This window comes from Alnus glutinosa, chromosome 1 (assembly GCF_958979055.1).
Source record: "Alnus glutinosa chromosome 1, dhAlnGlut1.1, whole genome shotgun sequence".
Taxonomy (NCBI): Eukaryota; Viridiplantae; Streptophyta; class Magnoliopsida; order Fagales; family Betulaceae; genus Alnus; species Alnus glutinosa.
Window position 1 is genome coordinate 45,652,676 of NC_084886.1, and position 14,261 is coordinate 45,666,936.

The 14,261-nt window shown below is 37.9% G+C and overlaps 1 protein-coding gene across 1 annotated transcript; it reads left to right on the forward strand.

Moving 5' to 3' along the window:
- The first annotated feature begins 209 nt into the window (after positions 1-209).
- LOC133852643 (uncharacterized) lies at positions 210-10,729 on the forward strand. Its single transcript, XM_062289413.1, has 12 exons — positions 210-430; positions 517-615; positions 719-803; positions 4,586-4,655; positions 5,786-5,846; positions 6,282-6,335; positions 6,606-6,762; positions 6,846-6,942; positions 7,461-7,570; positions 8,268-8,374; positions 10,116-10,226; positions 10,325-10,729. Exons 1-12 carry the CDS (start codon positions 341-343, stop codon positions 10,439-10,441), a joined length of 1,158 nt encoding a protein of 385 aa, XP_062145397.1. The 5' UTR covers positions 210-340; the 3' UTR covers positions 10,442-10,729.
- The last annotated feature ends 3,532 nt before the right edge of the window (positions 10,730-14,261 follow it).

The window sequence follows — 14,261 nt, forward strand, 5'->3', positions numbered from 1 at the left end:
AGGGAGGATGATATGGGCCTAGTAAACATGGTCTTGGGCCTGCACAATACTTTGCCTACACTGGGTGGGTTTATGGGTAGGCCAATTTTGGAGGAAAAGAACAAAAAAAAAAAAAAAAGCAAAAAAAAAAGTCATATGCTATTTTATGGGTGTCCAATGCGAATAGGCCATCTGGCTGTCCCGCTAGAAAACCGTGCGTTGAAGTGGCGCTCGTTTAGTTGTGAGAGCTTCTCAAAGGAATCGAACGACGACGTTGAACGGTCTCAGACTCTCAGCCAATTGAGCCAATCAATCCAGCAGGACGAACAAAGTTTGATCACAGAACAAGGACGAGACGATAATGACGGACGCTTGCATCCGAGGTGTCGTGGAAGCCATCCACTCAAGTCCCACTCAGGCCGTTCTCTATCTCTCCGGTGGAGCCTCTCAGGTCCCTCTCTCTCTCTCTCTCTAGGTTATGCTACATGAATGGCATGGACGGCTTTTAATTAACTGATTAAAATAATATGTGGTTAGGCTCTAGGGTGGCTACTATCGGTGCCTGGAGCTTCAAAGACGGTCCTTGAAGCCGTGGTCCCTTATTCTAGAATGTCCATGATCCAATTACTCGGCAAGGTTCTTATAATTGTTTGTTATTTCCGGATTTTTAATATTGGATTTCTCATTCAGAATTACGACGTTTTGAATTGTTAGTTTCCGTTTGCAAATGTTGTTGTAGATTCCGGCCCAGCTTTGTGGACGACAAACCGCAGAGGAAATGGCTTTGTCGGCTTATAATCGGGCGCTCAAGCTCTCTACCCCAGGTGAAGCATTATTTGAATTTTGACATAAGGAACCCGAACCAGTAATGTTTTTCAATAATATTTTTACTTTTCTGAAAGAAATGATAGTTATACTAATCGGTGTTCAATTTGGTCCTTGAGTTTGAGTCAATACTGTGCTTGACTTGTTGCCCATTTTGTGCATTGCTCCAACAACTAAAAGTTCTATATGGTAATAGGACGCTATAAGATTGTTCAAATTTTGAATGCAAGAGAGCAGCTACTGCATTGCTACGTAGAGCTTATTTCTGCATTGTTATGCTCTGCTGCTAATAGTTGTAGCTTGTCAATTTTTGTAGTCCTTATTGTGTTGATGAAGAACTTCAGTCTGCGTCCGACTCTGATTAATTGTGTGGTTTGTGAAAAGGGGAAAAGAAGAAATTCAGCAAGTAAAATTGTAATGATTCTGTCCTGGATACTCGGGGGAGTGCTGGTAGCCTGCTTAGAGAAAGGTAGTGTCTTCATGCCTATGTTTCTATAACAAAGGCTGAAGAGGCATTCCTTAGGCAGAAAACTCGAGTGCAGTGGCTACAATTAGGAGATCAAAATACTGCTTTTTTTCATCGGATGCTTAAGGGGAGGCAGGCTAGAAATTATATTTCTTTCCTGTATGATGAGCAGGGGAATAAAGTTGAGGATGTTGATCATCTTAAAGGTCTGGCTGAAGATTTTAATAGGAAGTTGTTAGGCTCTAAGTCTACAGTTTTCACTCCTGATCTTGCTACTAGGGTCAGTGGTTTGATTCGCCTAGCTATTCCAGAGGAGCATGTTAATCTCTTGATAAAGGCTGTTACGGCAGAAGAGATAAGGGATACTATGTTCAGTATGAAGTCCAATAAAGCTCCTGGGCCAGATGGTTATACTGCTGATTTTTTTAAAGCATCTTGGTCTATGGTGGGGGCTGATGTGGTGGAAGCAATTCAGGATTTTTTTGTTTATGGGAAGCTTCTTAAGGAAGTAAATGCTACCATTCTTACCCTAGTCCCTAAGAAGACAAATGCTGCAACTATGGGGGACTTTAGGCCGATTGCTTGTTGTAATGTAATTTACAAATGCATTACAAAATTTTTATCTAACCGCATCCTTCCTGTGTTGGATTATGTAGTGGGCAGAAATCAATCAGCTTTCATTCCTGGAAGAAGCATCTCAGAAAACATTTTGTTGGCTCAAGAATTAGTCAAGAACTATCATCGGAAGGAAGGGCAACCTCGGTGCACTATGAAAGTTGATTTAATGAAGGCATATGACTCGGTGGATTGGGATTTTATCCTTCATTGCCTATCCTGTTTTGGTTTCCCTTCAAAATTCATTAAATGGATTGAGGTTTGTATTACTTCTCCCCGGTTCTCCATTTCTTTAAATGGTTCTTTGGTGGGTTTTTTTAGGGGTGCAAAAGGGTTAAGGCAGGGGGATCCTTTATCCCCTTACTTGTTTGTAATTGCCATGGAAGTTTTTCCTAGAGTTCTGGAAGATCACACTAGTACAAGGGAGGGGTTCAAGTATCATCCTAGGTGCTCTAAGTTAAGGCTTACTCACCTTTGTTTTGCGGATGACTTACTCATTTTTTCGGAAGCTAATTTGTCATCTATTGCTGTCATTAAGAATACACTGCTGGAGTTTGAACAGATTTCAGGTTTGAAGGCAAACCCCTCTAAAAGTTCACTGTTCTGTGCTGGAGTTTCTGATGGAATGAGGGCACTCTTGCTTGAAGATCTGCAGATGAAGGAAGGTCTTCTCCCGGTCAGATATCTTGGGATCCCTCTGATTTCCTCAAAGTTATCAGCTGGGGATTGTAAGGCTCTTGTTGATAGAAGTACAGGCAGGATTAACTCTTGGACTTCCAAATCGGTTGCAGTTACTGTCCTCTATGCTTTTCAGTCTCCAAGTATACTGGTCGAGTATCTTTATCCTTCCTAAGAAGGTTCTCAAGGATATAAGCCAAGTTTTTAACCGGTTTCTTTGGAATGGTGGGGTTAAGGATAATGCAAAGGCAAAAGTGGCTTGGAATGATGTTTGTTTTCCTAAGAAGGAGGGAGGTTTGGGATTGAAAGACTTGGAGTCCTGGAACACCTCAGCAATTATGAGACATATATGGGTGATGTTTGCTCGGTCTGGCTCTTTGTGGGTGGCTTGGGTGCAAGCCTATTTGTTGAAGGGGAAGAGTTTCTGGAATGTTTCTACCCCTCAAAATGGTTCATGGTGCTGGAGAAAGCTCCTCAAATTTCGACATTTGGCTAGAGGTTTGATCCGATTTGAGGTGGGTACTGGAGAAAATATCCATTTATGGATGGATAACTGGCATCCTTTTGGTGCCTTAGTGGAGAAGTTTGGCTTCAGAATTGTGTATGATTCTTGTAGCAATTTGGAGGCCAAATTAAGTTCTGTCTTGAAGGATGGTATATGGTGCTGGAGACCGGCTCGCTCTGAAGATCTTGTAGAAATTCAAAAACTTCTAGAAGTGCACTTGGGTATTGTTGATTCTCCTGTTTGGACCATCTCCCGTTCTGGTGTTTATGTTAGTGCAGATACATGGAACCACTTCCGAATTAAGAGAAGCTGTGTCAACTGGTGGCCTTTGGTTTGGCACTCTTACTCCATCCATAAGCAGGCTTTTATTCTTTGGTTGGTGTTTAAGAATAGACTTACAACTGGAGATCGAATGCTTGCATGGGGGTATAAGGGCGACACTGCTTGTGTATTTTGTCGGAATGGTACAGAGAGTAGAAATCACCTATTTTTTGGTTGTGGGTTTTGTTCTCGCTTATGGCGAATTTGTATGGAACGGTGTAATATACCAAATCCTCCAAATGATTGGGAGGATATTCTTGAGGAAGGGTGTCGAAGTTGGAAGACGAAGGCCATGAGAGGGGTTCTTTGTCGGTTGGTGCTAAGTGCCACCGTTTATGAAATTTGGAAGGCTCGTAATGCTATTCGGCATGGAGGACAGATCAAAACTGAAGAACATATATTGAAATCTATCATCTGGGAAGTCCGGTATAGAGTTTCGGGGAAGAGAAGTTTTAAGAAGAATCTGGAATATATTAGTTTGTGTTTGAACTGGAACATTGATGTTAATGTTTTGGTTTAATCAGGTTGTTAGTTGGTAGATGAGTTTACAGAGGTTTCCTCTGTTTTGTTTGTGGTTTAATTGGTTTTGTCGGTGTTTGTACAATACTATTTTTTTTGTTAATATTAATTTTCTACTTATTCAAAAAAAAAATTAAAAATTGTAATGATTCGTTATATGATCTGGAATACATGATGCTGCAACCAGAACACCGATTGATTATTATTGTACAAGTATTGATTAATGATCTCAGTTGTGCAAAAGTTTGAAAGTCTTGGAATTTTGTTTTTGTTTCAAGCCAATGTGTTTTTATAATTAGGAGATTTCGACAATACCTGTACCTGAAGTACTTTGATTTACTTTCACATAATCTTTATACTGGATTACTGTTACGACTTAAATTCTCAAATTTAACAATCTGTGCGCCCATGTTACTTCCACATACTTTAGTATATATCTTATTCATTTTTCCCCATTTAAAATTCATTGGCTGAACTGTGAATACTGCCAGAATCGCTTGCAAGCTATACAGTGACACTATCAGTTTAATTTTAATTGTTTAACAACCTTGCTAGTAGTATGGAAGTATTTGTGTATACTCAACTCTTGAGTACAAGCTTATTTGGTATAATAGATACATTTTTGAAATCCAAATTTTACAGTGACCTTATGCGGCTGCTATTTGTCCATTCAATAGGTTCTCCAGTTCTTGGTGTGGGTTTTACTGGTTCTTTGGCTAGCACACACCCTAAACGTGGGGACCACAGGTATTTATCAAATTTTCAGTATCAACATGATACTTTTCATGGACGCACATGCACACACATTTCATTTTATGAGTAAGCTTTGTCTTTATAGTAATAGAGCTACATTTCTTGTTCTTGAAACAAATTGGTAACCTAATGCATTCATGGATTCAGACTTTTAGTAACATCTTAGAACTCTGGCCAACAAGAGAATGGTCTTCACTTATAATTTATCTATTGCCTTGTGATGACACAAAATAGTATTACCTCTAAGGCAAAAGAAAAGAAATAGATTGATTTCCTCCTTATATAATTCCCCCAGACTCATTTCAATAAACAAGGGCGCCACCCATAGCCTACCCTATCGGCCTCAACTAAGGGGATTGCTAAGGGACCTGATAAAGGCGTATGATACAGTGAAGTGGGAATTCCTGAAGTGCGTTTGAACAATACCTCTTGGTACTTATTCTTTAAGAAAGGCTCGAGAGACCTACTTCTTATTTTGTCATGGAATCACAGATCATTGTATATGAAGTTATTTCATTCGTTATGTTCTCAATTAGAGCCAAGTTCATGAATTTCAACCAAGAGATTCAAACATAGTCTCAGTCAATTGGGCTAGGGAGGCAAAATTAAAGAGTACCAAGGAAAAAATTCAAACATAGTTTCCACAAACTATAAAATCAACCTTAACATCCTTTATCACCTGCTCATCAAAGCATCGAACTAAGGAATGGACCGTGACTTTTAATTGCGTCCAACGGATTGATATGAATATTTTGTCATACCTTTTTTATTACTATTTTTTTTTTAAAAATTTTTTTTTTAAAGGATCTCCATCTAGCTATATGATATACATTATGCCTTTCATAGAACGCTTCCCACTTTCTATTTACAAAGTAGTCAAATGAATATAGTTGGTGTTCCTCTTTTTTGTCGCGTATCAGCCCAATGTTTTAGCACTGACCAGGATCCTCTCAACTGTAGATTGCAGTTTAAGCTCAAGTTAGTGAACGACTGTTATTCATGTGTAGAAAATTCTGGATCTTGTAGTCAGTAACATGTTCTTTTGCGAGGTTTCGTCCTGATTCGGCATTTATTTTCTTTTCAACTTGGCTCTGCTCAGCTTTTTGTTTCATCATCATTTGCAGGTTTTACTTGTCAACAAGGACATCTGACCGGCTTTGGGTATCTACAGTTACACTGTCAAAGGTAGTTTTTTTTTTTTGAATTAGTAATAAATTTTATTAAAAAAGCGTAAAGGAGCCCTTAAGCACACATGAAGTATACAAGAGAACAACCAAACCATCCCAAAAGGGAAGAGACCCAACAAACCTGCAAGACACTAAAACCCCAAAAACCCAAAAGACCTAAGACCCACAAGGCACTCAAACACTACATCACGTGAGCCTTGCCTTTCCGATGCCGGGAGGAAGCATAATCATCGCCAGAATTGATGGAGCTTTTCAAATTTAACATGTCCCTTATACCTTTAGTCTTTTGGCGCGCAACCATAGCTTCCTGATGAAACTCCTCTTCCCTAACGCTAGCATCCAGGATAGCCAAAAGTGGAGTCTCATCCTCTTGGCTTTGTTTAATAGTAAGCACTGCAAAATGTATTTATGTCCTGTTACTTGACTAATGTAGGGTTTGCGAACAAGAGAGCAAGAAGACAGGGTTTCAAGTCATCTTTTACTTCAGGTACATGTTAAATGTTAAAGATGAATGTAACTTTTTAGAAGAGCTAATTGCCTCTATTTCCTTAAATGAAAATGCTATTCTCTGTTAAGAATTCTTGTGATCTCATAATAAGTAGAGAAGGATTATCTGGCAAAAGAATGTGTTCCCTTTGTTAGATTTGAAAGTTGTTGCCAAACACGACTTTCTTGATCTAATACTTCAAATCTGTTTCTTATGTTGTCACCCACTTCCTCTAGCATTTTAATTAGCCTCTTATTTTTTTGGTTACAGGAAATTGCAAATGCATGCATGGTTCCAGCAACATTTGATTCAGGCTTGACAGAATCCGAAGTATCTGATGGATGTGGAAAGCAATTCAATGAAGATCAAGAATTAGAGCAACTTATAAATGGGCAAATATGCTTTAAGATTTATCCATTTTCAAGTGGTATTGACCTTTGGTTCATATCAACCTCAATTAGCACTGTACATTTTTTCCTCTCTCTCAATCATATAGGAAATATTTTGTAGGCACAGATATGTCAAGTGCTGAAAGGAAGATAATTCTCTCTGGTTCTTTTAATCCATTACATGATGGTCACCTCAAGCTCTTGGAAGTTGCTGCTAGGTACATTAACTATATTTTAAAAGCTGTGATTCTTAAATGTTTGACTCACTTTTGAATCATCTCATAGAGCTGTCATCATTTAGGAATACAGGCTTGTGCAAAAAAATAAAAAGAAAAATGAAAAATAAGGACAAAGTTTAACCTTAGGCAACAAATTCAGAAACTGAAGCAAGTCGTATCTCTCAACTACTTGAATTGGCTAAAAACCTTCTTTTTTTTTTTATTTTTATTTTTTTTTTATTGATCTTTCACTTTAATATAATGATTAAATATCGGGCAGGTGTATAAGAAACCTCTTAGAAAAGTTATGCAAAATTAGTTGATCTATGCAAAATCAAAATTGGAATGTGGTACATAAATTTATTTTGAATGAAGTTGGATTTTCTCATAACAGAAGACCTTCAATACATTGCTTCCGAGATTAAGCATTTATGTGGACCTGCATACTGTCTATGTCACCAATGCCAATGGGAATTTATATGAAACACTTCTCATCAATTTTACTCTTGTTTATGCAGCATTTGTGGTGACGGGTATCCGTGCTTCGAAATATCAGCAGTTAATGCAGACAAACCTCCACTATCAGTATCAGAAGTTAAAGATCGTGTCAAGCAATTTGAAAAAGTTGGTGAGGTTGAGTCTCTACATTGTTTTATGGGTTTCAAATTCCTTCATAGTTGATGCTGATCTATGGTGTTTGGACATTGCTTAAGTTTTGGGTAAATAATATTACCTGGGTGAGGGGCAATCTGGAAAAGAGAAGAACCAACCAAAGAATTACCATGTAGTTGGCTATATGCCACTCTAATTTTTTCGTTTTCTTTTCCTTTTTTGCAATTACTGCTAAAATTGTGTTAATGTCACTCAAAGCTAGTTTATCTGTGATTGTCTATGTGTGACTTTTGATGCCCTGTAACTGTAGAAAATAGGATCTAGCCTGCCCTTCATCTTCTGTTTGCATTAGTGCAATGTAGAACCAACAGGCACCCTGAAGACATTGCCTCTGTAAATTGTATTAATAAACAACTAGGATGGTGAAAGGTCTCCTTTGTAAAAAATACAGGTGTCACTGATAAAGGGTCTACGTTTTGGCCTATGAGTCTTATGGGAATACATTTGCACTCTTTCTTTTCATTCATAAACTTTTAAGGTTTTCCAAGATTTAGCTTTGTGATATGCTCTGTGGTTCAAGCTTGTGTTAGTACTTGTGTGGTTAACAAGGGAAACGTTTATCATTTTAATCTGATTTATAGTGGAGGATAGCAGCTTGTTATATGATATATAATCTGGACATTTGTATTAATGATTGGTCTCTTTGAATACAGGGAAGACAGTAATTATCTCCAATCAGCCTTATTTTTATAAGAAAGCTGAACTTTTTCCAGGCAGTTGTTTTGTAATTGGTGCTGATACAGCAGTGAGGCTAATTAATGTAAGATAATTTTGAACTGACATGCCTTACATATAATATTGTTCATATCATCATCATCATCATTTTCAATTTTAATGAAAGTAAAGTGTATGTCATTGAAGCATGTTCTCTGGCATATCCATGAAGCTATGATTTTCTAGAAACCTGCATCTTCTTGAATCTTTTTACCATGAAATCTATTTCTGGTGTTTAGTTTTTGAATAGATGTCAATGTTGCAATTAATTACTCACATATATTTGGCACCTGGGAACCCTCTCTGAATCTTTTATTCTCAAAACTAGGCTGTGATATATATTCTGCTGGACATTATAAATTATCTATTGGTCTGCACTGTGTTCTCAATCTGTTTGCATGCATTTAGAGGTAGACTAGGGTTTTGAGTAGAGGAAGGCCAAGAAAACAACCTACCCAGAATCTGAACTCATCTTGGGTGCAAAAAATAGAAGAAATAAAGAATTTTAAACAATCGTGATTTTCCTTGAATTGATTTAATGAGCATCCAACTTTTACTAATATAATCATTTTAAAAATTTAAAAGACAATTACTGCTTTATGAATTCGAAGACTAATCTTTTCAATTACATAAGGTAACATAATAACAAAACCAGAAAAATCTCACTTATAAGGAGGAGAAGGAAGAAGCATTTAAAGCCTGATAAATTTTAAGAACAGGTCGAACAATAGGATGATAAAAATTTGACCAGCATACTTGAAAGATCGTCATCTCAAAACTGACAATAAACACCAACTCTACTTAAGGTTATCAATGACAGTTAATGCCTTTAAGATTACAAAGTGAAAGAATAATTACCTTAAACGTGCATATGGGGGGAAGGGATTTGGATGGAAAGAAATGGAAAATAATGTAGGGATTAATACTTTTCTCTTGTTTGTGAGTTTTTTAAGTAGGGAAGGAGTGAATTTGTGAGGAAAATTTCTTTGGTAAAAAAAATTATCCTTACAACATAATAACGTAAAAATAAAAAATATAATATTTCCTTCCCTTTTCTCTTATCAACCAAATAATGGATGATCAGTTTCCTCAACTTGTCATCATGAACACTCAAACAAGACTTTACCCTATTTTCTTTTCTTTATGAATATGTCTCATGCCTTCCATTCTCTTCAATTAAAAACTGGCAAACATGGTGTAAGCAAATCAACTTACAAATTTTTTGGGAAAAAGAGAGAAAAAAAGAAAATGGTGTGCAATGACATTGTACATGTACGCACGAGTTTCCTTATGATTGTTCAAGCTTAATTTGTTTGTCTTATGTTGTATACAGAGCTCAGTTGTTTCATGTACATTTCTTTCACTCAGATGCTTTACAACTCACTGATTTAGACGTTCACTGTTGCAAATAGAAATGCTACTGTATCAGCCAAATCCCATTTATTTTGTATTTTCCATTTCGTATTAATGTGATGGTTAGCCACCAGCCTAAAAAGGATAGGCGTCTCTTTTCTGAAAACAAGATCCTCAGGCTCAAAGCTGCAACCCCTCTAATGGGTATGGCTTTACCATTGCAAAAAACACTTGCACCTAAATCCCCAAAACATACAGTGAAGGCGGTTTAGAAAAATAAAAAAACATCAAACTCTTGAGCTTTAGTTTTTGAAAGAAGTTTATGTTTAGCTTTTGTTTCATGGTATTTGATGCCAATATATGGTGAAGGTTGAAGCATCACATTGCATGATAGTTTAGCTGATTTTTATGAAACATATCTATTGCCTTTTCAGCCCAAATACTATGATGGGGACTATAAGAAGATGATGGAGATACTCATTGGATGTAAAAATACAGGATGCACTTTCCTTGTGGGTGGTCGTAATGTAGATGGTGCTTTCAAGGTATGTCTCCCAAATTAAAAGCTCGTTAAGGCTCCTGCTCATTTCTAATCAGTATGATTTCCGTGATGTATGAATGCCATTGTATAACGCTTCTGCAGGTTCTTGAAGATTTTGACATTCCAGAGGAGTTAAGAGACATGTTTATACCAATTCCAGCAGAGAGATTCCGCATGGATATATCTTCCACTGAAATAAGGAAAAATCTTGGAATTTAAATCTTTTACTCTTGACTACAACTTTCAGGCACGAATGAGCTTCGATGTTGAAAAGGATGATTATATCTGTGCACGGTATGCTTACAATTTATATACGCACATAAATAGATGAGTCAGACCATAACTTCAGCGTCAGAGAGAAAAAAATGTATATATCCAATACATTGTCCTCTAGTGAACATATTCATCCAAAAATTGTCCTCTACTGAACATATCAGGATGAGAAGAATGACCTGGGATTTTCTTCTGATATATTTCTGATTCAATGAATGATCTAAATTGGAGTGAGGGCCTGGTTAACAACATGCCTACAAAAGAAATTTTCACGAATCGTTAAAGGGAATTAGGAGACTATTGGAAGGCTTAGTTACCAGCATTTTCCTGGTAGGTCACCCACGGAAGTAGCCAAAAGGCTTGACGACCCACAACTAAGGGAGGGCTTGCCAAAGATATTACACCCAACAACTGATTTTTCACTCCGCCAGCTCAGCAAACAGTTTGGTCACACCATGTGTTCCCCTAACAAACTTGAAGAAGAAATTTCCACTTCCGTAACAAATTAGTAGTGGGAGTCTCTAAGATCATAAAAATGAAGGTTGGGAGCTTATAAATAGAACAGGAGGTATTTACTCAAGTCTAATTAGCCTTATCATTACTTTGCCAAATTTTTCTCACTCTGCTAAATTGACTTGAGCGTTAGAGTGGTCTCTCCGAATCTACCCCGGTGAACCCTCTAACTTGCCTTCTCTCTTGCATATCCTCCCTTTGATGAGCGAGATGCGGCCACTGTACCAATAGCTGGCGTCGTCTGTGGAAACCGAACTTTTTTATTTCATGAATTTCGATTCCTCACGACAAAAGGCCTCATGCCTATAACTAGATAGGGAGCTTTTTAGGTGGCCGACTCCAAAACTTCTGCTGCGCCAGTCACTAAACTTTGAATTGACTGGTTTGAGAAACTCTTATATTGATTCCCAAACAAATCTCCAATAAATTTTCCAAATCAACCAACAACCCTTCTCTTTTCCACCTCCAGTGACTTCGATAACCACTCTCTTTGAGCAACGATTTACCTCCCTTGAAACTCAATTAGCTCAACTCTCTCAAAATATCAATTTTCTTATTCAGAGAACCCATCAACAATCAAATTTGAACCCCAGGACTGACATACCATCATGAATCACCTCCAAAAAAAGAACCACACTTCCAAATAGATGGGTCACCAAACCCTTAATCCCCGTAGTTGTCACCACGAACACCCACCTCTCGAAGGAAATCCGGAAGCCAAGGTATTGCATGACATTTTTTTTTAGGGGCCATTTTAGTTGAAAGGCACGGGCTTACCATTAACGGTTGTTGTGACTCACATGTATCTACATTTAGCTTATCAACACGGGCTGACCATTAATGGTTGTTATTCTTTCAAATTCATTAGCAATTTAGCAACGATGCGACATTAATTGGTTGTTCCAACTTGGATAGAATATTATCTTCTCTATTTCAAATGAAATGGAGAGTATTCATTTCATGGTTATAATTTAAAGTTGATACATTTAACGATGTATGTGATGTCATATTATTCAAAAAATTTAAAAGACATGCCGACATTAAAATCATGTATACCATTAGATGCAAAAACTTCAAATTAACCATGAAATAGATAATATGATCCTTGTCCAACTTGGATGATCTCAGTCTATGCCGCCCTCATAATGGCATGTGCACATATGTGAGATGGTCCGTAGGCTGTAGCACCCTCTACTCTATCCAGGTACTAATCTTACCATGTGCTTCGCATATCTTCTTGAATTCTTAAGGATATGTAGATTTCATTGATCTTTCCTGCTTTTCTGTCATACTAATTTATGGGCAAGAATGCCAAAGCATCCTGTAGATTTGACAAGTTTAAAAAATAAAAAAATAAAAATAAAAATCAGTATGTGTTCTCTTTGGTGCCCAGACTTATACTGATCCGCCGGACAAAGTAAAAATTGCTCGGAGATATGGTGGTGGTCTTTGGTAAAAACTGCATCAGTGAATCCCTTTTTGTTAATCCGAATCGTTGATCAATTTGATGTGATGCCAAATTCAGGATACACCAAACTCCCCATTATCAAATCCTAAACCGGACATATGGCAGCCTAGAAAGGAAATATAGGCAGCTATATTGTGAATCAAATTATACGGTACGTTGCATACATAATTCTAGTCTTTGAAAATGGATTTCTAGAATTGAAGAAATTTTCAAAGCCGCGTGTGAGACTCATTTCCATTGATCCCACTACGGGTGAGGAGCCGGTTCTTTAAAAAAGATGATTTAACAATTTTGCCCTTTTTTTTTTTTAACAAAACCGACTCTTCTCTAGTTCTAATTTGAACCGGAGAAGATCACAAGATCCTAAGCCGGTTGGGGATTGAAATCTTGGGATTTGGCTTTTGGATGGTTTCATTTTCACCTTTGGACCCAGTGTGGTACCAGTGGAGTCACTTCAATTTTTACGATGGTTTAGGCAAATTTAGGGAAGTTTCTCAGTACGTAAATACAGGATATGATGCCTTGAAAAGAAGCCATCGTTGTCACGGCACAGTGCTAAAAGACAATTTCGGGATGGATGGGGATGGCAAAAAAGGTGAGGTATGATATTTAAGAGAATAATTTGACGTAAAAATATGGGAACAATTTGCGCAAATGTGGCAAACTCTTAACCACTTGAAATAATGAAAGAAGATAAGGGTCTTCTCATTGAAATCTCATGCAAGTTTTTGCATATTTGTATAGAAAGTGCTATATTGCAAGACAAGGCATTCAATATTCAAGAAACTGAGAAAATTAATTTCAAGTACTGTACGTTACATTAAATTCTAGCCACCGGACGGATTGCTTTCTAAGAGACGTTACAGACAAAAGGGAAGCAATACTTGTAAATCCGATCCCATTCCATTCTTGTGCCTGCCTAGCTAGCTCGGGTGTACGTTGAGAATGAGCGAATTCAACCACCGCAGGCTCCACCACATCCGGCAGCACAAGCCGCACCATAACCGTCGGTGTGGGTTGCTGAGGTTTTGTCTTTGGATGCGCCATCTCCACAGGAAAAGATGATTGCTGAAACAAGAGAAAGCATCACCAACGCACCCCAGAAGATGAAAACTGCACTGCTTAAGCTTTCACCGTTGCCGCCGATGCCTCCATCCCCTCGTGCCACTTCCTTCGTCCATTCCCTCACCATCTATGTTCAACCTAGCTCTCTCTCTCTGTCTCTCTCTGTGCCTGTACACCATGACTTGTTGAGGGCCTAGTGGACTAATATTAGTCAAAAGAGGAGGCTTCAACTCAATGACTGGTGATTATATTTGGGAAGATTTAATTTGCCACGTGGAAATACAGAGGGGTATGCAGCGGCAAAGGGGCACAGTGATCAGATGCCTTACATTTTCAGTGGATTGAGAAACGGAATACATGTGTATTCAGAGTCGGCCAAAACCTTATCCCTTTCAAAGCCAGCTTTGTTGACGAAAAATGACAAATAAGTTGGATTAAAAAAATATTGTTCTTTTATGTGAAAAAAAGGATCTTAAAAAAAAAAACTTATCCACCCCATTGTCAAATACCCCTTATGTCGGAGAATACTATGGGTACGAAGGATCACGAGCTCTCAACTGTTATCCAGTCAGTGCTGTGAAAAGCCCCCCCATAAGGAACAATCAGGATGCAGCAATTGACAAAAAGGAGGAACGTGTTGGTTTTGAAACTATTGCTCGAGATGGCGAGGGGTTTGTCTTGGCTGCTCGGAGTATTACCCAATTCATTAGCATTGATCCT

Bases quoted from the DNA above. Each gene is read 5' to 3' on its own strand.
- LOC133852643 (XM_062289413.1), top strand. From the start codon at position 341: ATGACGGACGCTTGCATCCGAGGTGTCGTGGAAGCCATCCACTCAAGT. The intron at 616-718 runs GTTCTTATAATT...ATGTTGTTGTAG, and splicing joins TGATCCAATTACTCGGCAAG to ATTCCGGCCCAGCTTTGTGG. The intron at 10,227-10,324 runs GTATGTCTCCCA...ACGCTTCTGCAG, and splicing joins ATGTAGATGGTGCTTTCAAG to GTTCTTGAAGATTTTGACAT.